The 25,301-nt window shown below is 38.2% G+C and overlaps 1 protein-coding gene across 1 annotated transcript in view; it reads right to left on the minus strand.

Annotated features, from left to right (window-relative positions):
- Positions 1–25,301, minus strand: part of SCN1A (sodium voltage-gated channel alpha subunit 1) — a 122,863-nt gene that overhangs the window by 52,549 nt on the left and 45,013 nt on the right. Inside the window, exons 3-7 of the mRNA XM_006766497.2 lie at positions 22,327–22,639; positions 6,099–6,217; positions 3,885–3,974; positions 2,539–2,667; positions 286–377 (exon numbers count right to left, since the gene is read on the minus strand). Of these exons, the coding sequence (XP_006766560.1) occupies positions 286–377; positions 2,539–2,667; positions 3,885–3,974; positions 6,099–6,217; positions 22,327–22,590 (694 nt within the window). The 5' untranslated portion in view covers positions 22,591–22,639. The remainder of the gene's footprint in view (positions 1–285; positions 378–2,538; positions 2,668–3,884; positions 3,975–6,098; positions 6,218–22,326; positions 22,640–25,301) is intronic.

The raw sequence follows: 25,301 nt of genomic DNA on the forward strand, positions 1-25,301 counted from the left end.
CAGGGCACAACCCCCCCCCCACACCCCGCCACAAGGGATTGTGCAGGAAGTAGCAAATAGATGTTTCTCTCTATCCCTCTCCCTTCCTCTCTAAAACAAAAAATCAATAAAAAAATGTGAGACCATAAAAACCTTTGTCCCAATAATAAGAATACTTTTCTTTAAAACACCCTATTATGCTTACTATGATTTTGATTTTCATGGTTCTGATTTTCTATAATGCTACATATCAAGTAAAGAAGCTGTTACTGAAAAACACATGATGTCTTTTAACCCAGCTCTCACCTGGAATGACTGAAATAGTTTTCAGTGCTCGGAGAACTCTGAATGTTCTCAACGCTGAGACATTGCCCAGGTCCACAAACTCTGTCACATATCTGCAGTAGGGAGTTCACACACAAACACAATGACAGGATACAAAGAAAGAGCTGTAGGTACAACAAGCCTTATACTTTACACTAACCACTTCTTACCTGGGATTACAGAAATAGTTTTCAAAGCTCTCAAGACTCTGAAAATTGGAAGAGCTGAAAAATTGCTTAGGCTTACAAATTCTGTTACATACCTGTAGAATTAAATCAGAGTTATTCAAAATTTAAGCAGGATTTTATATATTTGCTTGGGTCTCCTATGAAGACATTCTTGGTGATTTTGAATGATAATTGTGTCAATAGCAATTTAAATATTAGAGGCTATTGCTATGGGTTTCTTTATTCCCATAATTTAAGGCCACCAACTAGATGAAAACTTCATAAAGTACACAATCCTGTTGCCATCTTGAAAAGCAAATGCAATCAGCATCATGTGTAACTTAGGATAATTAAGTTAAAAGAAAGCTTACTTATAGTTTCAAGGTTGCAGTTAGGGAAAAAAATGCATACAATCATGCAAGTGAAATTTATGCGTGAAAAGGCAGATTGCCTGACTAGCTGTACATGACAAAGTTTTTCTAGTGTAACCTTTAAGTGAAAGGTAAATTAAGGACAATATTTTATGGGGCCCAGTGATGCTCCTGCCATTGCTGCTATTTTGTTCTAAAAAACAGTAGTCTCATCATGCCTTCTTTTAAATCATGGCCAGAGGGAATGGCAAAGAATTGGCTCTTCCTGATGAGATGTGGAATGAAGACAAGAGAGGCAGTGTTTGGAGCCCCGAGAATATCAGCTCTGCTTCTCTTCCCATTTACTATCTACGTATACCTGTAAAGGCTAAAAAGTTCGCTCCAGAAAGAATGATGAGGGCAAGTGGTGCAGGTCCACTTTCCTCCACATTCTCATTTCACCTGCTCCTGTGTGACCTTCTATTACTTTTCTGAGTTTCTTCTCTCTTGGGGAAATTTACCACTTGGAAAAAAAGGTGTGTGGGGGGGGGAGGGGGTAGACAGGGATGCAGATATTGTGCACATACTGAGTGTATATGGAAGGGAGGTAAGGATAAAAGATTTATGTTGAGGGTGATTTATGTTAAAGGGAAATAAGAAAGAAAAGAAATCAGTTTAGAAGTAGGAAGTGGCAGAGAGAGTATGTCCATTTGTAAGACTAAAATCATTTGCTGATGAAATAAAAATGTAATATATTAAATAACTTATTCCCCCCCCCCTTAGTTTGATTTGGAATGTTTTGATGCTAATAGGTGTTTATTTTCTACTAGAGGCCTGGTGCACAAAATTTATGTGTGTGTGGTGGGGGATGGGGTCCCTCAGCCCGGCCTGCACCTTCTCCAATACGGGATCCCTCTCACAATCTGGAACTACTGGCTCCTAACCCCTCACCTGCCTGCCTGCCTGATACCCCTAACAGCTGCCCTGCCAGCCTGATGGCCCTAACTGCTTTTCCTTCCTGTCCTGATCACCCTAACTGCCTAACTGCTCCCCTCTGCCAGCCTGATCTCCCTAACTGCTTATCTGCCCTCCCTTCCTGGCCTGATCCCCCTAACTGCCTGTCTTCTGTCCCCTCCTGGCTTGATCTCCCTAACTGCCTATCTGCTCTCCCTCTCCGTGCCCTTTGGACCCCTGGCGCAGGCATGCTGAGAGCTCTCCGCTGTGCCCCCACCCCCATCCTGATTGGTTGTTACATGATGGCGTCCAGGACAATTTTCATATTCCTCTATTATTAGTATAGATTATTTTACCAAACTAATAGAAGATGGAAAAGTCAATGGGTAAAGTCAATGAAAATTGGTGCGGCCAGCAGAGTTGTTTGTGCCTGTATTTTTTAAAAGTCATTTTCACCGATGTAAAATGAATAAACTTTTGCTTTCTTACTAGTGTGTGCGTGTGTGTGTGTTGAAAAAGCAGCATGTGTGAAATTTGCTAGATGTTTGTTAAATGTGAAAATTGTAATTTCAACCAATGCAAAGACTTTATATGCCAAAGTGAAATGTCACGTTGACCTCTGCTATACTAAATTAAAATCCGAAGCTTAAATGTATAAATCACACCAAAATATTCTACAGTTACAGCAAACTTATTCTTTCAAAGCATAAACACTCATAGAAAGCCAAACCACACTCTTTTGAAGTTTCAAAAAAGGCACTTACGCAAATGTAATGACTGTAAAGTCGAGCCAGTTCCATGGGTCCCGAAGGAAAGTGAAATCCTCTAAACAGAAGCCCCTGGCAATAATTTTTATAAGTGATTCAAAAGTATATATTCCAGTGAAGGTGTACCTGGAGATAAGTATCCAGAAAGAATTGATAAAGTAACATATTTTTCATAGTAAGTCAATTTCTTATCACCCTGTCAGTGGAATAGATGAATTATTATAAAAGGAATCTGAGCAGGTTGATGTTATTTTCATGGAAATAAAACATAGCCCTTAATTTATATTCAATTCCCTAAAACATGAAGAGTGTCCTGAGAGCAGAGGGAATTTAGAATGAAATATGAGGCTAACTCAGAAACTTGGATGTTTCCAAGGTTTAAATCTTTTACTCAGAAGTTAAAGAATAAAATCACAAAAACTAGGATGACTAAAGACCTGTGGACCTCACATGTCAATGTCAATACTTTAGGTATTCTTTGCATACAGTTTTTCCTTCATAATCTTGTCCCTTTTCTGATTGGCTCCAATCTGGAGCTGTCTAAAACTGAAGAAGATCTTGGGAATAGCTCTGGGCTGTTGTTTTAAGGTCAACAGCCTTGGAGTAATAGTGGTCACAATATGGGCAGAATGAGCACCTATCACAGATCTGGACCCTCGGCTCAAATGTATTCCAGAACAGAGCCCACATTAGTTAGTGATGTTTCTGTTTTCTGAAAATGCTATTCTTTCCCCTCAGTTAGTTAAGTCCGTAGTCTATTGAATTTTCAAGTTTTAAAATCCCAAATGTTGGGATATCTTTTCTGCAATGTTTTTGGTGAAACTGATACAGGCCTGACCTGAATAGGATGTGCCTGATGGAAGGGAAAACTTGTGAGACTCAACAATGTCTTCTGATGGCATGTGTAACCCGCCCCTGTAAATTTGTAACTCACTGAATTCATCTGAAATTTACCTGGGACCAAGTCCTACTATACTGGCTCTTTTTTGCAATTGTTTTCACCACACTTGCTTTGACCACTGTAGATACTAAAGAAAAAGTGATAAGTGTCCAAGAATGATGGCTCCTGGTATCCACCAAGTGCACGTGAAGGAGAGATATTAGACCCAACTCCAGCAGGCCTACGGGTCAATGGGTATTGTCTTCCTGCTTTGTAATTGTGCTTAGAAATGCTTTTAGTAATTACACATTTTGGTTTTATTTAGAAGGTACATTAAGACATAGTTTCAAAATCCTAACTATATATTTATATTGATATGTCTAAATGTATATATTTATATCTCTCTGCCTAACATACATATATAGTCACATAGTAGGTGGTTTAAAATATAAGTTGAACTTACTCTACATTCTTTGTCCATTCAGGAGGGTTACTCATGGTCATAAACACACAGTTGGTCAAAATAGTGCACATAATTAGCATGCTGAATAATGTGGGTTATTGTTAAGGAACACACACACACACACAAAATCCAAATCTATGTATTATATAAAACTAACATTGAAAAGCTTAAACTGAATTTTAGCCAGGACTCATGAAAAATACACCATGGACAAGTTATCTAATCTCGTTAAACTTCAGGTTTGTCATTGGTAAAATGTAGCAATTATATCACCCTCACAGAGTAGCAATATAGATTAAATGAGATAATGTTCAAGAAAGCTTTATATAAGGACAAAGTGTTGCTTTTGCTACTATTACTAAATCAACATATTTACCTCCTAGAAAACTTTAGAGGGAAAGCTATGTGCAATCTGGAGTCATACAGTTTTTGAGCAGAGAGATTGACTTAAACTATTTCAGGTGATTAAAATAGTAAGTTGTTGAAGAGGGCACATATCTGCAATATTGTAATTTCTGAAACAAATGTTACTTAATATAGTTAAACACATTTAAAAATTTATGTACCGCCCTAACTGGTTTGGCTCAGTGGATAGAGCGTCGGCCAGTGGACTGAAAGGTCCCAGGTTCGATTCTGGTCAAGGGCACGTACCTTGGTTGCATGCACATCCCCAGTGGGGGGTGTGCAGGAGGCAGCTGATCAATGTTTCTCTCTCATTGATGTTTCTAAACTCTCTATCCCTCTCTGTAAAAAATCAATAAAAAATATATTTAAAAAATTTATGTACAAAGTACAGCATGATGCCAGGTGTTGGGTTGTTCTGTTTTGACTGAATTAACTATAGCAGCCATGGATATGATTAAAAGTGAATATTCTTGAAGGCCAGGACTTAACATGATGTGAATATAATTAAAATTTAGCCTAAAAGTGGTCTTGTCTCAGTTTGAGGTGCAGATTAAATGAGTTAATGTGTGTGATATGATAAGTATTAGCTAAAACAAATGACTGAAAGGGACCTAGAAAAACAAATATTGTAATCACTCTATTATAGACATCAGGCAAATAAGGCCTAAAACAGAGAAATTAGATAACTCAGCCGAGGACTAGAACACAAATTTTCTGCCTTCATATTCAATATGCTTTCTACCACAGTTTGTTGCCAAAACAAAAATTTTCCATAAGAAAAAGAAAGTTTTCATCAAATGACCACATGATGGCACTAGAAACAAAAACTAGGATATGGAAACCATACCTGTAAAAATGCTGAAATATGATTTTAATATTTCAAATCTTTTAATTTTAATAACAACATATTTATATCACTGAGGATTTTCTTGTTATCAGTTAAAAAAATAGAATGGTCTTTTAAGTTTTATAATTTTTTAAAGAACCAGGTTGTATGAGTTTATGATCGTTATACAAGTACTTCTATTTTTCTTATTGCCAAAGCCATCGAATGAGACATAATCAGAAATTAAGTTTTTGCCAATGAATATGAACAGACGAAGTTATTTGCAAAGTCCTTCTTTTTCTTTAACACCATGGGAACCACATTGCCACATTCCTAAAGACCATTTGGAAATATAATCTAAGCTTCTTTCATTAACTTCTGTAGTCTTTACTAAACAATCAGTTTTGCTTGATAGTAATAATTTAATGACTTAAATTGGAAATTCAGCCAATATTACTGTAATGCCTTCACAAAATTCATTAGGGAAGTTCAATAATTAGCTAAGTATTAGTCAAGCTCTCTGACCATCTTTCATAGAAAATATGCTTAAAGTTTTATTCTAAGGTAAACTAAACTGCTCTTTATTATAGATATGTCTAAACTTGGCTATGGAATTAGACTTCTTTGTTATATCATTCTTTGCTGCATATCCCGGGTCATTACAAACTGTGTACAAATATAGTAAAGAGTAGTATAGCTATCTTACACTAGGTTTGTAGGACTTAACACATATAAGTATTATTAGAAAGATATATGTAGATATATAATGTTAAGACTGTAAGTTTCAGTGACATCTATGTGACTAATACACTCCAAGAATAAAGCTTATAAAAAAAGAATAAGGCTTATATGACCAAAGTAGATACAAAATTAGAGTGACTAAAGCCATAAAATATATGTGTCCCAACTTAATTTTATATTTAACTACAAAGCACTTATAGATTATGTACAAATAGTTAATATTGATTACTTGAAAAGGATATGAATGTACCAAAATCTTAATAGCTATTTTCCTAATGGGATTGAAGGGAGTTAAAATGTACAGGGCAGAGGTGGCACTGAACCGGAAGATGGCCTTCCCTTTATTCAATACTATAAAAGTCTGTAAGATAGGAACACAACATAGAAGTATAAAAGTATAAACCATTTAAACTCTATTGTCTGCTTTCTATTATCTGTCACAACGACTCTTCCAATGTTACAACTTTTGATGTGCACCATGAAGACAATCTGCCCCTGGATTTCTTCCTAACAGGGAGGGCATCCAAAGGCATCACTTACCTTTCACCCAATGCTTCCATGCAATTTCATCACGCAAGACATTTTCCAAGGGAATTTATTTACTTTCTTAATATTTTAAACATCTGAGTTAAATGAATGCCTTAAAGGGGTGAATATTTCATTTTATTCTGAAAATCCTAAGACACTACATTCCTTTCTAGCGATTTCAGCTTTTCCAATTCAAATATCTTGAAAAGTAACTCTGTAGAATGCAAAATCACTCAACAAAACTAATATTTTAAAAAATAATTTTTTTTTTACCATTTATGCTTATAAAATGAATATAACCCTATTGGTAATAGGAAATAAAAACAGCCACCATCAAACCCACGCTTGGGTTAGATGGATATAACCCAATAATTGATTTTTGGAGGCCAAGTTCCTTGGAGAGTATCTGTTGACCAGGAGTGCTAAATTCTGTACTGGGATTTCTGAATTACCTGACACATTGAATTCTAATCCCAATTGACTGCCTATCTCCTGTAGTGCTTTCTTAGCACAGAGGAGTAGCTCAAAGCCTTTGTAGAACTTGGAATCCATAAATGTGAAAGAAACTGCATTCCAAAAATTAAGTATAGAAAGCAATTAGCAGTGTGCAGGAAAAAAAAAAAGCAGCAACCTACAATAGCATAGAAAAGATTCTGACTCAGTGTTTCTTAAGATGTTTACTTACAATCAGACCGAGTTGGGGGTGGGGGAAGCCATTTTCTCTGTGAAGAATATTTCATAGGAAGAGAACTTCATACCTTTTTAATTAAAATTCACCTATTCTTTAAAAGTTGTGGGGTTTTGCCTTAGATCACATTAAGACATAGCGAGCATTTACTATGTTTACTTTCTACTAAGAATCTTTGGTAAGTGTTTACATGCTTCACTTATTCTTCAGGTCATTCATTGATAGATTTCTCATTTCTTTTTCCCTCTAAATTCAAGTAAAGCAATCATTCCAAAACGTTCACTGAGTTTCTGTTTGAAAGTAGCACTTTCTGTCTGGTATGTGTGGAATGCCCTGAATCAGGGCTGTGAAAGTGTAGTCTCCCCACTGGTGCTGGTGTCCAAGTCATTGCTGGACTGGGACAACATAGTGACAGTGAGTGAGTGTTGAGAAACTTGTAAGTCAATTTGACACACTAATTTCATCAGTTGAATGCAATAATAAAAAGCGAGTGTATTTCATTGGTTTGCTTTTTCATTTTCTATTACTTAATTTTATGTATTTTATAGAAGAATGGTGACCTCACCTCTACAACAGAGAGTTTGAGAAGCATTGCTGTAACTTTAACTCTACTAGTATTTTCTTTTTAATCTTTGAAGGTCTCTAGTTCAGAATACAAAGAAAACTATATACCAAGTTCCATTGTAGGAGGGGAGAGTTTCACCTGTACTTACTGGAGGAGCAATCATCATGTCTACAATACTTAGCTCACCATTTTTTTCTGATTCATTCAATGCTCCTGTCCCTAAATGACATTCTGAGTTCACCATAAAATGTGAACAGACTTGTGCAATACAGGTGCCTTTGCCCTAAGAAGTACATGCATACAAAGACACAAAAAGGACTGAGTATGGTCCACCTTGCAAACCTACAGCATATGTTTCTTTTTTCCAAAAACATGTTAAGTAAAACCTGACAGAAATATTGAGGGCTAGGAATGGCAGAGCCAATAAAAATATAACCTAGCATATATATTTTAAAACTAAGAATCTCCTGCCTGGCCTGTATGGCTCAGTGGTTGAGCATCGACCTATGAAACAGGTCATGGTTGGATTCCTGGTCAGGGCACATGCCCAGGTTGCAGGCTCCATCCGTGGTATGGGGCGTGTAGAAGGCAGTTGATCAATGATTTTCTTGTCATTGATATTTCTATCTCTCTCTCTCTTTGTCTCTGAATTCAATAAAAAAATATATATTTTTTAAAAGATTCTTCTTACATCAAATAATATTATAAACTAATTTTTAAATAGATGCTAGTGATATAAAGACATAATAAAGAAGTTACAATTCATAGGTAGCCTAAACAATGGGCTTGAGGGTAAGAGGGATGATGATGGTACTGAATGTAGCTCAGTGGACAGGGAAAAAAATCACCTGGCTCATTCTAAGGAGACGGGACCATGCACATAAGAGGTCACCTGTGACTTTGGCTATGTGCACCTTCCAGCCCAAAGGAAGAAGGAAGTAGATAGTGAAAGGGGTGGTAAAGCAATCAGTGAATTGCAGAGGCCAAAAAAGGGGGTAGGGGAGAAAAAGAAAAATTCTGCCTTGAGGGCTAAAATAAAAAGGAGCAAAACTCAGAAACTAAGCAGAGAGGAGCCCCAAAAGGCAGTAAAAATGGCTGGAACCATTAACGTGAATAGAACGAAGCCCACTGCACCCCTGATGCTGAGAAGTAATGCTAAAGCTAAAAGTGCTTTCACATGGAGGAGTCCATACTTTGTCACAAAAGTTAAACGCAAAGGGACATAATCCTCAATTGTTCTAGCCTTAGTTGGAAACTTTCCCTGATTTTAGGTTGTAGTCCCTTTATCCTATATAATAAAAGCCTAAAATGCTAAGTGTCTGGTCATCTGTTCAACCAATCAAAGCGTAATATGCTAATGGTATGCTAAGGCCACTCAACTGCTCGCTATGACATGCACGGACCACCAGGGGGCAGACACTCCGACCAGTAGGTTAGCTTGCTGCTGGGGTCTGAGCAAGACAGGCCGAACATGCCCTAGAGCCCTGCCACGGTCAGTCTCCAGCTGGCCAGCCTCCCCAATCGTGCGCTGGTGGGGTCCCTCAGCCTGGCCTGCACCCTCTCGCAATCCAGGCTGAGGGACCCCCCTCCAAGTGCATGAATTTTGGGCATCAGGCCTCTAGTTTGCTTATAAAATTAAATAATGTGTGGGAGATAATTATTTTTAACAATACTAGTATTTACAAGAAATATATGTACATTGTGTAAGTGCTTGCAATTTGAATTCATAATGATATTGATGAAATTTACTGTACAATAATGTTTATTCTTTTTTAATTCTTTACAATTCATAGAGATGGCCAAGGCATCCTTGCTAGGACTCCTCTGCTTTTCTCAGGTTGAAACATATATACTTACCAAAAAACTTCATAAATGTCGCTTTAAAGGGTTTATAGGTTTATTTTAAATAGTCTTCCAATAAAGCAGACTTATAGAGCAACCCAATATATAGAATCTTAAATGTGTTACCTTTTTTTTATCAGTAAGTTCCATTTAGAACTGCAAATTTACTGTTTGCAACTGATTTTATTTCTATTTCCTCATCTCTGTATCTATCATCCTTATAGTTATTTGCATAGCCAAGAAGCTAAATATTTCATTTACAAGTTTCAAGAATTAATGGGACTTAGATACATGGTTCTTCAGATAATAGTATTAATAGTATTGAAGGGAGAATAGAGTCAGAAGGGAACACTGTATTTACAAGTAAAGTAAATCTAGAATTTTCAATCATATAGATAGGTGATTGCCCTCCCCATTTAACAAATAAAAAAAGTCTCAAATTGGGAAGAATTCAAAGACTAGCCAAGATGTTATGTACCTCAAATTGTATAAACAAGTACAGGGTGGGACAAAAGTAGGTTTACAGTTGTGAGTACTCAAAACAGTTTATTCTTGTGTTATTACTTATTAAGTATTGTGCTATTTCCCATATGAATAACTGTAAAGTTACTTTTGCCCCAACCTGAATTATATAAGTTTAAGCAAATCAACATTTATCAACTGTTCAATTGAGCGTGATGTTTTACACTTTCCCCTCAAATTTTTATTGTGGTAAACTACATAACATAAAATTTACCATCTTAACCATTTCTAAACATACAGCTCAGTGTTGACTTTTTCTTACACAATGTATTGGATGGCTTATTACAGTGAGGTATCTTGACATCCTTTAAATCTAAATTAGTCCTATAAAAATTTAATTAAAACAACTCAAGATACATTATTTTGCCTGAAGTCACATCAATACAAAATGAAAAGTTCAAAATTGCTGGTGGAAGAGAAAAGGCTGATCCAATAGCATCTAGCTTAAAACAGGCTTCTCTTTATAGGCCAAGGCTGTAGGGAATTCATGAAATCAGTTTAACGTGAAAAATTCTGTGCTTGAAAACAAATTTCAAAATATAGCAGTTTGATTGAATTAGAAAAATAAGATTCTATATATGAAATACCACTTTAAAGATATATTTGTAGTAACATAACTCTTTATAGCCTATATAATAAAAGCCTAATATGCTAAGTGTCCAACTGTTCAACCATTTGACTGGTCGCAATGACGCACACTGACCACCAGGGGGTAGATGCTCCGACCGATAGGTTAGCTTCCTGCAGGGGTCCACCTGATTGGGACTGGGTGAGATAGCCGAACATGCACTGGGGCCCTCCCGTGGCCCCTCCCTGGCCTGATCATGCATTGGTGGGGTCCCTTGGCGTGGCCTGTGCCCTCTCGCAATCCAGGACCCCTTGGGGGATGTTGGAGAGCCGGTTTTGGCCCGATCCCTGCAGGCCAGGCCGAGGGACCCCACCAGTGCACAAATCCATGCACCGGGCTTCTAGTAGGTATTTGTCAAGTTTTTCCACTTATCTCTTCATGTATAGTTAGTTACTAAAGAAACATTTATTGAGTCCCTATATAATAAGCTATTAATAAGTATGAGCATTGCAGATACCTGGAAAGTAGCATGAAACTAGTTTTAGGTTCAACTTTTAATTTAACTAATTTCATTGTAAAAAAAAATGTATTTTGTTTAGCACAATACTTGCAAAGCTCTATGTTATGGCTTATAGAGGAAGCAAAGATAAATACGTCATTACCTCAAGAAGCTCATAAACTAGTGAATGCTCAACTGTCTCTACTAATAGAAGAAAGTCCAAAAGGGTAAGTGAAGGTTTTCATAGACTAGAGCTGCCCAACAGAAACATTATGTGAACTATAAATCTGAGCCACATATGTAACTTTAAATATTCTAGTAGCCATGTTTTAAAAAAGTAAAAAGCAAATGAAATTCCACTTAATAATGCTTTCTTTTTAAAAAATATATTTTTTATTGATTTCAGAGAGAAAGGGAGAGGGAGAGAGATATATAAACATCAATGATGATGAGAGAGAATCATTGATCAGCTGCCTCTTGCATGCCCCCTACTGGGGATCGAGCCCAAAACCCAGGCATGTGCCCTTGACCAGAATAGAATTTGGGACCCTTCAATGCACAGGCCGATGCTCTGTCCCCTGAGCCAAATCGGCCAGGCCAATAAATGCTTTCTTTAATCCAGTATTTCCAATACATTACCATTTAGGAATGAAATCAATATTTTTGCCACACTTTCCGTACAATAATCACACGTAGCTAATGTCTACTCTGTTGGGCAGTACAGACCTAGACGTAAACCATTCATTGTACTGCAAGGTCCAACACCCCTCAGGAAGACTGCCAGGTAAAATATCATTTCTGACTTTAAAGACAAACCAAGAAAGATAGGTAAATATCCCCAGTCAAATCAGTCATCAGCAGCTTAACAATCTGTAAAGCAACATTAGAAAAATATAAGTAGGATTCATTGGAACTTATGTAGTTTTTAAAAGTGCAGACAATGGAGTTGGGTGCCAGGGTCAAAATCTGGCTCTGGTGCCTTCCAGCAGTGAGATTCTAATCCACTTACTTGACTTTCCTGTGACTTACTTGCCTGTTTTGAAAAATGTGAATAAGAATATTTAGCTGCCGAAACCGGTTTGGCTCAGTGGAGATAGAGCATCGGCCTGCGGACTGAAAGGTCCCAGGTTCGATTCCGGTCAAGGGCATGTACCAGGGTTGTGGGCACATCACCAGTAGGAGATGTGCAGGAGGCAGCTGATCGATGTTTCTCTCTCATTGATGTTTCTAACTCTCTATCTCTCTCTCTTCCTCTCTGTAAAAAATCAATAAAAATATATTTAAAAAAAGAATATTTAGCTTATAAAGGTGTTGTGATTTCAATTCTCATGCCTAGTATTCTGAATTTTAAAACAACACCACTCAGGGCCTAGCTGTTTTGGCTCAGTGGAAGAGTCCTGGATCCCCACGGGTCCTGGATCCAGTAAAGGGCATGTGCCTTAGTTGCAGGTCCTGGTCGGGTCACCTGTGGGAGGCAACCAATCAATGTGTCTCTCTCTCTGTTTCTCCCCCTCCCTTCCACTCTCTCTAAGAATCAATGGGAAAATATCCTTGGGTAAGGATTAACAACAAAATAATAATAATGACTCAGGTGATTCTTCAATAACAGGGTTGTAAATCTGTTTTGGTTAACTAGTGATCTTTTAAATTGCTCAAATGATCAATGATTATGTGCATTGATCCATGCATGATCCATGCAATAATCCATGCATTGATTAGCAAAAGCTATAAGTAACAGAGAAAGCTTAGCAATGATTCATGAACAATAGAAAAATGCAGAATACACTATTGGTTATTAAATTTATGCCTCAGCTTCAACATTTAAAAGAAGCAATTTTCAACTTCTAACATACATTGTGTTCCAAAAATGTGTTTGGAAGTCAATTGTTTAGAACTTTATTTTCCCACAACAGAGTCCTAGGTTGGGCCGCAAGGCACACCTCTCTTCCCTCGATGATGCCCTGGCATTGGCACTAGGAGAATTCCCTTGCTCTATCTTCTGCCAGAAGTGGGATCAAACTTTTTCCAGCTCCAGGCTGCTGGCTTAAGAAGAGGTTCTAGCAGGGAGGGGTAGAATGAGTCCTGGCAGAAGGAGAGATGCTTCAGAGATTTGGGTGTAGAGAACTGCATGGAAAAGTCAAGAGATTCCTATTATTGCATATCTCCGGGGACATTTCTCATCCTGAGGAAATTCCATGGCATCTAATTCTGTTTTCCTTCCTGGGGGCACTCTAAATGGTCTCACCTCCTTCCTGCCTATTTGTTATAACCTGTGGATTCAGGCCAAGATTTCCCTCCTTTCCTGGCTCACAGAGGGCTGGGAAGCTTTATCACAGGTTCCCCACCTGACCCTGAAGTGAACATCAATATTAAAATAACTTTGTTTCTCCCCGAGTCTCATTCTGCTTTTCTTTTTATTTTAGGGATAAGCAACCTAAAGAACTTGTGGCACTTGCCTGCTGGGGCCCTCCAAGCTTTAATTCACAGCCTTTACCTAATTACACATGTGACATGTAAGCCAGCAATTACAGTCAGTGTTCATGGAGGCTGGCTAGCAAGGCGTGTGTGCCAATTTTTGGTATGCAAATCAGAAATCCTAAACATGCATGAGTCTGTGTGTGTGTGTGTGCGTGTGTGTGTGTGTGTGCGCGCACACACACGCGCATAGGCATGGACATGTGTATAATCTCCAGATTTATACATCTCTGAAACTAATTCAAAATTTTAAACAATATTCCATGAGTCAACAAAACATATCTCTGAGCTCAATGCTTCACAGACAATTTTTTTCTTTGCTGTAAGCTCCTGCAAAGGAGAAGAATTTGTCTGTAGAGAAGTCTGTAAAATTGCTGTCCCTGGCCTGTAGCTGGGGGAAAGGGGTGGGGAGGAGAGCCAGTGAAGGGATGACCCATCGGAGGTGCCAGCTGGGCCCTCATCTGCCAGGGTGGGGACACCTCTGCCTCTATCTCAGAGAGGAAAACTGTAACCACAGGTGAAATGATAAACTCTGGGGATCAAACATTCCTTAGCTCTGTATCTTATCCCAGACTGTGAGTGTGGTATACTTTGACTTGTGCAGTTAGCTTTTCATTGACTGGAAAAGAACAAGTTGAGGCCCAGTTTCAGTGCAGACTTGTGTGAGAACTTTATGTCAACTTCTACATCTGAAGGGAGAGAATTACAGTAGTACTAACCTCAGACTTCTTCTGAGTATGAATGAAATACAACTTGTGAATGCCCTAAGTTCTAAACTACCATAAAATGATAAGGATTAAAAGATTCAAAGCATGTGTCTGTCTGGCTTTCAAGTATATACACATATGGACACATGTTTCTGAAAGCAGTGCCACTTTCCACATTGGAAATTTTTGTTCAATAACTTTCCTCCCAAATTCCATATTTAGGAAACAACGCCATTAGCTTGTTCCCCCTGTTACTTAAATGTTACACCTCCAAAATAGAGTCTGATCCTACCCATTATTCTCCATCTTCATTGTCAAAAATCTAGACCAAGTGTCCAGAGGACTCCTAATTGATCTTTTAAAATGTAAAGTGGCCCAGCTGGTGTGGCTCAGTGTGGAGTGTCGATCTCTGCACCTTCCCCAGCTCTAGGCTGTCAGTGTAAGAACTTATAATAATTTTGTTTGAGCCCAGCTGGCCTGGCTCAGTAGTTGAGTGTCAACCTATGAACCAGGAGGTCATGGTTTGATTCCCGGTCAGAGCATATGCCCGGGTTGCGGGCTCAATTCCCAGTGTGGGGCATGCAGGCAGCAGCCAATCAATGATTCTCTCTCATCATTGATGTTTCTATCTCTCTCTCTATCTCCCTTTCTCTCTGAAATCAATAAAAATATATTTAAAATGTAAAGTGGACCATGTTACTCCTCTACCCAAAGCTTTCTGATAATTCATTTTTCCCTTAAACTTCAAACTCTTTCAGATGTACTAAAAGGGGCCTTTTGCCTGGCCCCAGGCCCACATCCCAACCTCATCCTATTCTCTTCTTAGTACAGTCCAGCTCCGTTAAACTTCCTCTGATAGACTGTTCTTTCTCTAGAAGATGCTTCTTTCTCTTCTCTTTTCTGTCCTTCAGATCCCAATTTGAATGCCATTTCTTTACAGCAGCACACAATTGAAGTGTCCCGAATCTGTCCTCTTTGAAAAATAAGGTGCTTATCAGACAACTAGAATCTGGTGGGAAATGAAATTATCTACTTATTTTAGAAGCTGATGCAGACCCAATGAGTCTCTAAGATTTTAGTTTTTACAAAGGCAGGGGATGCTCCTGATGGAGGAAAAATAGTGAGGGACAAGTCAGCGTTGGGAAACACTGCCAGCCTGGGAGAAAAGGACTATGGCTAGCAAAGTGGCATGGACAGAGGGTCAGGAAAAGCAGAAACAGGCTTATTTAGATTCTATCACTGGCTTGTCTTTTCCACTGTATCATTACTACAAGTGCAGACCCAAAGTGGCATGGCAATGGGCTATGGAAGCTGAGAGATCAGGTTTAAATCTAATCTCTCTCACTTAATATCTTTGTGATCTTAGGACATTACTTCACCTCAGTCATTATTTTTAAATACAGACAAAAGCAATCTTGGAAGGACATGCGTTTTAAATAAGAACTGTATGTACCTGATACATTTTGTATAGAATACAGAGCTCTAGTTTTTGCCTGCCTCACATACCTTTTTAAACAGGCCTCATCTCTTCTTTTTAGAAAAACCACTGCCCCATGTCTGCCCTTGTGGTTTCTGATGAGCCGACTCACCCGGTGGCAACACAGGTGAACATGTGACACTGTTCTGACCAATGAGACCATCACAAACCCTTAGCCATGTGACCTAATTAGAACCAATTCCAGGGCTTTTGTTAGAGTTTTGGAAGAGACAGTTCTTTTTCTTGAGGTTACTAAGCTGCAGGATGTTAGTTTAGTGCCACTGGGGGCTATTTGTGCCATTGTTTGGCCAGCCTACCAATGCAGCTAGCTTGGGTGAAAATAGAACTCAAGATGGAAAAGGACTGTATCCTGATGATGATGTTGTAGGTACTGGATCTTTCAATGTTAAAACCAGATTCACCTACATATTTCTTTCTTTCTTTCTTTCTTTCTTTCTTTCTTTCTTTCTTTCTTTCTTTCTTTCTTTCTTAAATTAGTTTCTGATGCATTTTGGTCACTTTGACTTGAATGGTCTCTTACTAACATAGCAGGTACTCAATAAAGGCTAACCATTATTTAATTATCAATATCATCACCTTGGGATTGTTTCTGAGACAGAGGCTTAGAGGTACCAAAAAAGGGGCTTAAGGAAAAAGTTATGGGTGGGGAGGAGAAAGAGTTAAAGGCAATTATACTGTGTTAGATGTAAGGGAGATACTAGGTGACTGGTAATTCAAGAGGAGCTAGTAATATGCAAAAAATTGTAAATTGGGAACTGTCTATATGATAAGTCATGTAATCATAATCTTTTAATTACTATCTACTTTTCTGATTTATTACTAAATTATTTTTTGCAAGAAAAAATATGCCCTAAACCCAATTAAAAACAAAGTAAATAATTTTCTCTACCCAATATAATAACTAAAAATTCCTGTAGCAATAACAGACCAGGCATGAATTAAAATAGCAAATTCATGCATGACTCTTCATGCAGGCCTGATAAAGAAGCAGTATGCATCTTTTTAATTTCTTTTATTATTTTTTATTTTTAAATATATTTTTATTGATTTCAGAAAGGAAGGAAGAGGGGGAGAAAGAGATAGAAATATCAATGATGAGAGAGAATCATTGATTGGCTGCCTCCTGCATGTCCACCCCTGGAGATGGAGACCACAACCCAGGCATGTACCCTTGACCAGAGTCGAACCCGGTACCCTTCAGTCTGTAGGCTGACACTCTATCCACTGAGCCAAACCGGCTCGGGCTATGCACCTTTTTAAAAAGAGCTGATAAAAAGAAAGAATAAGTTGTTTCTATATGGTCCATTAGACATTTTTAAAAGATAAATTTCTACTTTCCATAATGAACAAACATCCATTCTCACTACAATTCTAAAATACCTCATTTTATTGTCAGTGCACTGTCACACTGTCAAAAGGATATTTCCTCCCATGGTGCTAGTGAGTCATCTGTAATTTTAAGAACATGAGAAGGGAGACGTTTTCTGTAATGAAGAGTGGGTGAAGAATTTGAATGCATAGCCAAATGGTACAAAATCAACCCAAGCTATAAAAGTAACGGTGAGAAAAAAAAATCCCATGGAGGGGGCCGGGGGAGGTGAGTTCACAAGCTCAAATATGCCTTGCCACACAACTAAAGTAAATAAACAAGTAAAAGGAATCGAACCTTGAATGATGTTCTGAAGAACACTGGACCAGAGCTCACATGGCATGGGGAATTCTATGACAATATTCTGATAGCACTCTTTTCTTTTCTTTAGTTCTTACCTTGGGCTTCTGAAGGCTTAAAGCATCTGAGGGTCTGGGAAGTTCCTAATGCTTCCATGCACCAGGAATGCTCATGAGATGGTGTCACTGATCATGGATTAAACTACTTTAACAATTTCAGTAACATTTTTAACATTATGTAATTTGTACACTTTAAACTGGAGCAAAGAAGATAAAAATATGTGGGCATATGCCATCTGGAAATACACCATCAGCAGTGACAATTCCATAAGCTCACTGAAATTGTCTTTGTAGAAGATGACAGAGAGCTTAGCGTTGTTTCTATTTCTTACACAATACATTCCATCTATGCTGCATATATGTAATTTAATCAAAAGTATAACAGAAAAAAGAGATCCTGCAACTGTTTTTATAGTAGTACTAGAGACCCAGTGCACGAATTAGTGCATACATGGGGTCCCTCGGGGTGGCCTGTGGGCATCGGGCTGAAACCCACAGTCCAATGCTGCCTGCAGCTCCTACCTGCCGCTCCCACTCATCCTGGCCCCACTGTGCCTGCCATGGGCTTGTGCCCAATCAGTCCCGATTGGGAGAGGTTCATGCCACCACAGCAGTGCTCTCCAGCCATAAGCCCTGCATCTGGAATCCTTCTGAGGGAAGTAGCCTGAGGGATCTGGCTGAAACCGGCTCTCTGACATCACCTGAGGGGTTTCGGATTGCAAGAGGGCACTGACCAGGCCGAGGGACCCCATCGGTGCATGATCAGGGCTGGAGGGGGACAGCAGGAGGGCTCCAGAGTGTGTCCGGCCCATCTTGCTCAGTCCCAATCAGCTGGACCCCAGCAGCAAGCTAACTTACCAGTAGGAGAGTTTGCCCCCGTGTGGTCAGTGTACATCATAGCAAGTGGTTGAGCAGCCTTAGCGTATCATTAGCATATTACACTTTGATTGGCTGAACAGTTGACTGGTCACTGGATGACCGGACACTTAGCATATTAGGCTTTTATTATATAGGATTGCTTTGTTTATTCTGTATATTATTAAGAAAGAAACTAGAAACTGTATATAGATAAGAATGACCCCTTAATTATCGTACTTGAGAAAAATCTTAGGACAGTCACTGGCTTAACTGAGGTTTACATATTCCAACTCACTGAGGCAATACAATCCACATCCTCAATATCAGTAACAGTGGGAAATCTCATTCTAAGAAGCATTTTCTCTAGTGACATTTCCACAATTAGACCCTATAGCTATGCCAGAGTCCTGTGCATGTGTATTGCATTGTTTTAATGATGATCACTCTTCCAATCTCAGATATTCAAGTCACTAAAATAAAATTAGTCATCAAATATCAAAAGAAAAATTATTATTTTTAAAAGGTTATTATTTTGCTAAGCATTCAAACCTTAATCATAGCAAAAAAATTCAGAATTTAAGATTATCCCTGCATATGAAATAATACAATTACAAAAGAAAATTTAAGACTAGACAACTGTATAGGCAACTAGAGAAAGTTTTAAAATATGAAAATGCAAAATAGTGAAATTTCAAACACAACTCAATCAGGTATCCTAAATATACCATATTGGTTTTAAAGAACTTGTAAAAGTTTCATTTGCATTGCTTTGAATGACTTACATTTGAAGAATCATTTAATGTCAGCTCAATGTGAAAGCAATGGAAGTGTCTTACCTTAGAGAAAACTCCTTCCTGATAACAATATTTTTCTTATCAGGTTGTTCTACTTGCTCACTGTGATTTGTTCCAAAATTCCAAAATATTTTTCCTTCCTCACACAATGTGCATTTGAAGATAAGGATAGAAGATGTTAATGGCAAGTCTGAATGTGAACCTAACAAAGTTTATAAGGGTAACATCAGCACAAGAATTGGGCTGACTAGTCATTTCATCAGAGTTGGTCTTTCACACCCAGTTTTAAGACCATTCGTTTCAGTATTAAAAAGGGGTTGCATAATTTTGTTTTCCATCTGCCTTTATATTCTTTACTAGAGGCTTGGTGCACTAAAATTCATGCACTCAGGAGGGTCCCTCAGCCCGGCCTGCACCCTCTCACAGTCCAGGACCCCTCGGGGGATGTCCACCTGTCCCTGGGGATCGGGCCTAAGCTGGCAGTCAGACATCCCTCTGGCAGCCCAGGAGTCCTTGGGGGATGTCCAACTAATGGCTTAGGCCCGCTCCCCCTAGGGAGCCATTAGTTGGTCATCCTTAGAGCTGCTGAGAAGGCAGGAGAGGCTCCTGCCACTGCCACTGCATTCACAGCCTTCAACCTGGCTTGTGGCTGAGTGGAGCTCCCCCTGTGGGAGCACACTGACCACCAGGGGGCAGTTCTTGCATTGAGTGTATGCCCCCTGGTGGTCAGTACATGTCATAGTGACTGGTTGTTCCTGGTCATTCCACTCTTAGGGTCAATTTGCATAGTACCCTTTTATTATATACTACAGGCCTGGTGCACAAAATTTGTGCATGGTGGTGGGGGGGTCCCTCAGCCTGGCCTGAACACTCTCTATTCCAGGACCTCTTGCAATCTGGACCACTGGCTCCTTACTGCTCACCTGCCTGCCTGCCTGATTGCCCCTAACCACTCTTCTTGCCTGCCTGATCACCCCTAACCTGCTGGCCTGATTGCCCCTAACCGCTTTGCCTCAGCCCCCGCCACTGTGGCTTTGTCCAAAACAGCGTCTGGAAGATGTCCGGTCTATCTGGTCTAATTAGCATATTACCCTTTTATTAGTATAGAGGATTATATATCACTTATTATGAACCAATAATTTTATTTTGGGGACATCCTCTCAAGATAACAAATTTTATCAGTCTGAAAACTTTAATTTAAGCAGGAGTGGGAAACCGTTTTTTTGCCAAAGACCATTTGGATATTTTTTTAACATCATTTGCATCATACAAAATTATCCACTTAAAAATTAGCCTGCTGTCTTTGGTCAAACATTTAATTAACTCACCCCCTCATGCCTTGGCAGGGCCAGACCAAATTATTTCTCAGGCCTTACACAGCCCACAGGCTGAGCATTCCCCACCCCTGAGTTAAAGGGAAATATGAATTAGGTTATCTGATTTTCACATGAAGAATCTCTGCTTTTGTCAAACTGCATTTTGTTAGTTTGGTCTTTATCAAAACATTCATTTGAAAAAGAAAACAAAACAAAACACCATTCATTTGTTGTTTCACAAGTAAGGATACAGCATATGAGCTGGGATGCTAGATTCCAGCCCTGTTTGATGAAGACCCTGTGTAGCTTTAACAATTTTTAGAAGGTGTTTACTGCTGGAGAGATGCGGGCTGGGTGTCTTTGAGTAGCAAAAGGCCTTCTGGGGATCGATCCCCCTAACCCATAATAAGAGAAGTCTTTGAACAGACTAAACATGTCCAATATCTACAAATAAACTAGCACACTCCATGGGGTGAATAAATTTCTGTCGAGAACACAGCAGAGTCATTACCTCAATAATGAAGTACTTTTCAATAAGTTGAAATGTTTAAATAACTTGATTATCTGCATTTTTACTTTCCTCATACAAATAAACCCCTCCTAGTTTGTTTAATTTGGGCTTTAGCATTTCAGGTGATATATTAAATTATATTCCAAAGGACTGATTTAAAAGTGCAACTTTTCTTATAATTTGAAAGGCAGTTATGAAATGGATAATCTCTTACCTACTAAGATTTGGCACTATTATAAATAATGTTAAATAGAGAAAAATAAAATCTTTGGAATATGATTATCTCTTCCTATAATGTAAAATGGGCAAATGCTTGGTAAAAAGTGTGTTACACTTAAACCAGCTATATCCTGAAACTTAAAAGAAAAAAACACACACAAACACAGTGCTAGTCATTCTTTTGTGAGGGTTTTTTTTTTTATCTTTGAAACTATAGCAATGAGAAGTGATTTACAAGACTGTCTCAAATCCACATATTAAAACTGCCAAACTTATGCATTTGACAAAGGCTAATTTCATGTTATTAAGAACTGTGTCAGCACCATACAGAGCCTAGTGTATTTTAAGGTCCATGTCCAACTAAAATATTTCATTTGCTCAATTACAATCTTTGTGCCTTACCCTTCCACCAAGAGTTCAAAAATATATTGTGTCAGATGAAAAAGTTAAAAATATGTTGCAATCCAAAATCAATACAATGATCATTTTTTGTTTTATCCTTTTCTGTAGTCTCTTCTTCTTGGTTTGGTGAAATCATGGTCTTAATAAAAGATTGGGTGCTTAATACAAGATACTTATTTCAAGCATGGAAACAGAAAATGCAAGCATTAAAATATCTTATACATTCTTCAGAATACTATATTTTTCTTAATTCTTATCAATATAAATATATTTTTACCAAAAGTTGTCATTTTTTAAAATTGGAGTTTATATACAAATGTTCCAGAAATTAACTGATTTACCTATAACATGCTTTAGAAATTGGAAACACTTGTGGCATCAAATTTTGTTCCATAAGAAATTAATAATAATATTTTTGAAGTCTTAATGTGATAATTCCAGGATTTTCTAGTACAGAAAACATAAAATTTTATAATAAATATAATCTTGGGGTAGACATTTTTAATTCATTAAATTAGCTGCCTATAACTTAAATTTGTTATTAGGTATCTGTGGCGGTGCATTTGGAAAGCTCCGTCGGTTATGATATATTCATTCTCACGTATGTGCATAAACGCATGCAAACATGTTTTATTTCTTAAACAGAAGGGTACTTAAGACTGTGCTAATTCAGCCTGTGTCGGTGCTACAACCATCCAAGGTATGCAGTAGGCAATTAGCAGCAAAACATGCCTGATAAAAAACACTCACTTTTTTATTGATGTAGTACGGGTCCAGGTCCTCCAAAGGCTCTGACACCATCCCTGGAGGGATGTCTCCATAAATAAACGGAAGGTTCCTTCCAGCTTCCAAGTCACTATTTGGCTTTGGGCCATTTTCATCGTCATCTTTCTTGTCTGGTTTGGGATTCTTAGCTTTCTCTTCTGCAATGCGCCTTTCAATAGCCGCAAGAGATTCTCTGGTGAAGAAGTTGAAGCTGTCAGGTCCTGGTGGTACAAGCACTGTTTGCTCCATCTTGTCATCCTGCACATTTTAATTACCATTTACTCCACATATGAAAGTCCTAAAAAGAAAAGAAAAGAATGTTGACATTTCTTAAGGAGATTAAGAGAAGACTTAATATCTATAAACTCTTGCATTAAACATTAGAGCATTGACATTTTTGTTTCCAATTAAATTGAAATGTAATTATTAAATGTGAATCTTTTTTGTAGTAAGAACATTTAATCTTAGGTCTACCATTTTAACAAAGTTTTTAAGCGTGTAAGACAGTATTGTTAACTATAGGCATGAAATTGTACAACAGGCTTTTAGCACTTATTCCAGTTACTTCAGGAGTGAAAAAAAATCACTAATTGGTCTTAAATGAGAGCTTTCTCTTCAGTAAACCCTAAATATACTAGAGTCCTTGATATAAAACTGGAACAGACATAGACCTGAATAGAAACTCCCCATTTTTCTCTCACCCAGATCCTGGTAACCACCATTCTATGGTTCTATGATCCTGGCTTAACAGACATGGTTTGTATCTAGGATTTTATTAAGTGTACCAACATTGTTTATTCAGTCTTATGCTTTGCAGATTCAGGAACTGTGCCATAAGTTAAGAAAGTGGTTCAAGTCTAGCCTTAATTAAAGTACATTAGGCTAAATACCACCATGTCCCTAGTGGGCTGTTCACTCTGTAAGACACACAGACGATGAGGATGTAACCCCATAGAGACAATGGTTAGTTCATCAACAGGACGAAGTGGAAAGGGAGCTGTCTCTTAGAGGATATAAAACCCAACCTTCTAGTACCTGGCTGGTGTGGCTCAGTGGTCGACCCATGAACCAGAAGGTCACGGTTGGATTCCAGTTTGGGGCACATGCTCAGGTTTCTGGCTTGATCCCTGGTAGGGGCATGCAGGAGGCATCCAATCAATGATTCTCTCTCAAGATTAATCTCTCTCTCTCTCCCTTCCTCCCTGAAATCAATGAAAATATATTTTTAAAAAGTCCAATCCTCTTGTCCTGACAAGTGGCCCCTGGCCAAGGTGGTCAGAACAGTTTGCTGCAGCCAACCTTAATGACCAATCAGGCTGTTCTGACTGAGTCTTCTTTTCTGAGATTTGAGACAACTAAAACTGTGACCTGGTCATGTCATTAGCCATGTTGAGGTTGTCGTACTTGAACACATACAGAAAGAGACAAGTAAAGGCTGGACAAATGCTTTTGATGTGACTAAGAATGACAGAAAGACTAGACTAGAAAGAAACTACTAGATTGGGTCATGGTGGAAGATAGCTAAAGTTGCTGGAGACAGCAGGGTTCTCCTATTTCAGGGGAGAAAACATGACCAGAAAGAAGACAGGATACCATGAGCTCAATAGGAACTGCACTATTTTTCTTCACTAAAGCAATAATAATATTCTTGCTGATACTATAGTCCTATAGTGCTATAGTCCTGTTATGAGAACTTGAGGCAAAACTCTCAACTCCAGATAGCAGAGTCAGGCCTGATCTGATGCCAGAGGCCAAATCCCAAATGTATTATTTTCAGGCATATTTAATATGAGCTCAAATTTCACAGGTATTATTGAGCCAGAACTTCACAGAGCCCATGCTACTGCTTGGCCTCAAGGTTTATTTGGATACTGAATTAACTCATTAAGGTCAGCAAGCTATGATACGGCTAATTGCATCTTTTGTATATATGAATTGCAATAATAAGATTGTAGCTGTAACTGATCTTTGACAAAGGGACAAAGACAATATAAAAGAGCAAACATGGTCTTCTCCAAAAAATAGTGCTGGACAAACTGGACCTCCACATGATTTTATATATATACTAGAGGTCTGATGCACGAAATTTGTGCAAGAGCCTTAGCTCCGGCCCCTGCCTACCACTGCCATGGCCAGGGGCCTCTGCTGCCTCTGCCACAGTCCCCGCCCACTGTGGCTTTGTCTGGAAGTAAGGCCATCCTGAATGACATCTGGTCTAATTAGCATATTATGTTTTTATTATTATTGAATATATATACATGTTATATATTATTCACTTTACAAATATATATATACATGTTATATATATTCACTTTACAAAACTTAACTCAAAATTTATCACAGATCTAAAGGTAAATTTTAGAACTATAAAACTCCTAGAAGATAAATTAGGATAAAATTCAGATGATCTTTGGTTTGGCAATGACTTTTTAATGAATACTGAAAGCACAATCCATTAAAGGAATAATTGATAAGCTGGACTTAATTAAAATTAAAAACATCTGCTCTGTGAAAGACAATATCAACTAAATAAAAAGACAATCCACAGAAAATATTTGCAAAACCAAAGCTGATAAAGGACTCCTATCCAAAATATACAAAGAACTCTTAAAGCTCAACAATAAGAAAACAAGCAAATTGATTTAAAAAGTGGGCTAAAGCCCTTAAAAAATAGCTCACCAATGAAGACATGCACATGTTAAATAAGTATATGAAAAGATGCTCCACATCATATGTCATCAGGGAAAAGCAAATTAAAACAATGAGATACCATTGCATACTTAATAGAATGGCCAAAATCCACAACACTGACACCACCACATGCTGACAGGGATGTGGTTCATTCATTGTTATTGGGAATGCAATACAGCCACTGTATGTTACAGCCACTATTGAAGACAGTGTGGTATTTTCTTGCAAATGAAAGCTTACTCTTACTATACCATCCAGCAATTGCCTTC

Source organism: Myotis davidii, unplaced genomic scaffold (assembly GCF_000327345.1).
Source record: "Myotis davidii unplaced genomic scaffold, ASM32734v1 scaffold59, whole genome shotgun sequence".
Taxonomy (NCBI): domain Eukaryota; kingdom Metazoa; phylum Chordata; class Mammalia; order Chiroptera; family Vespertilionidae; genus Myotis; species Myotis davidii.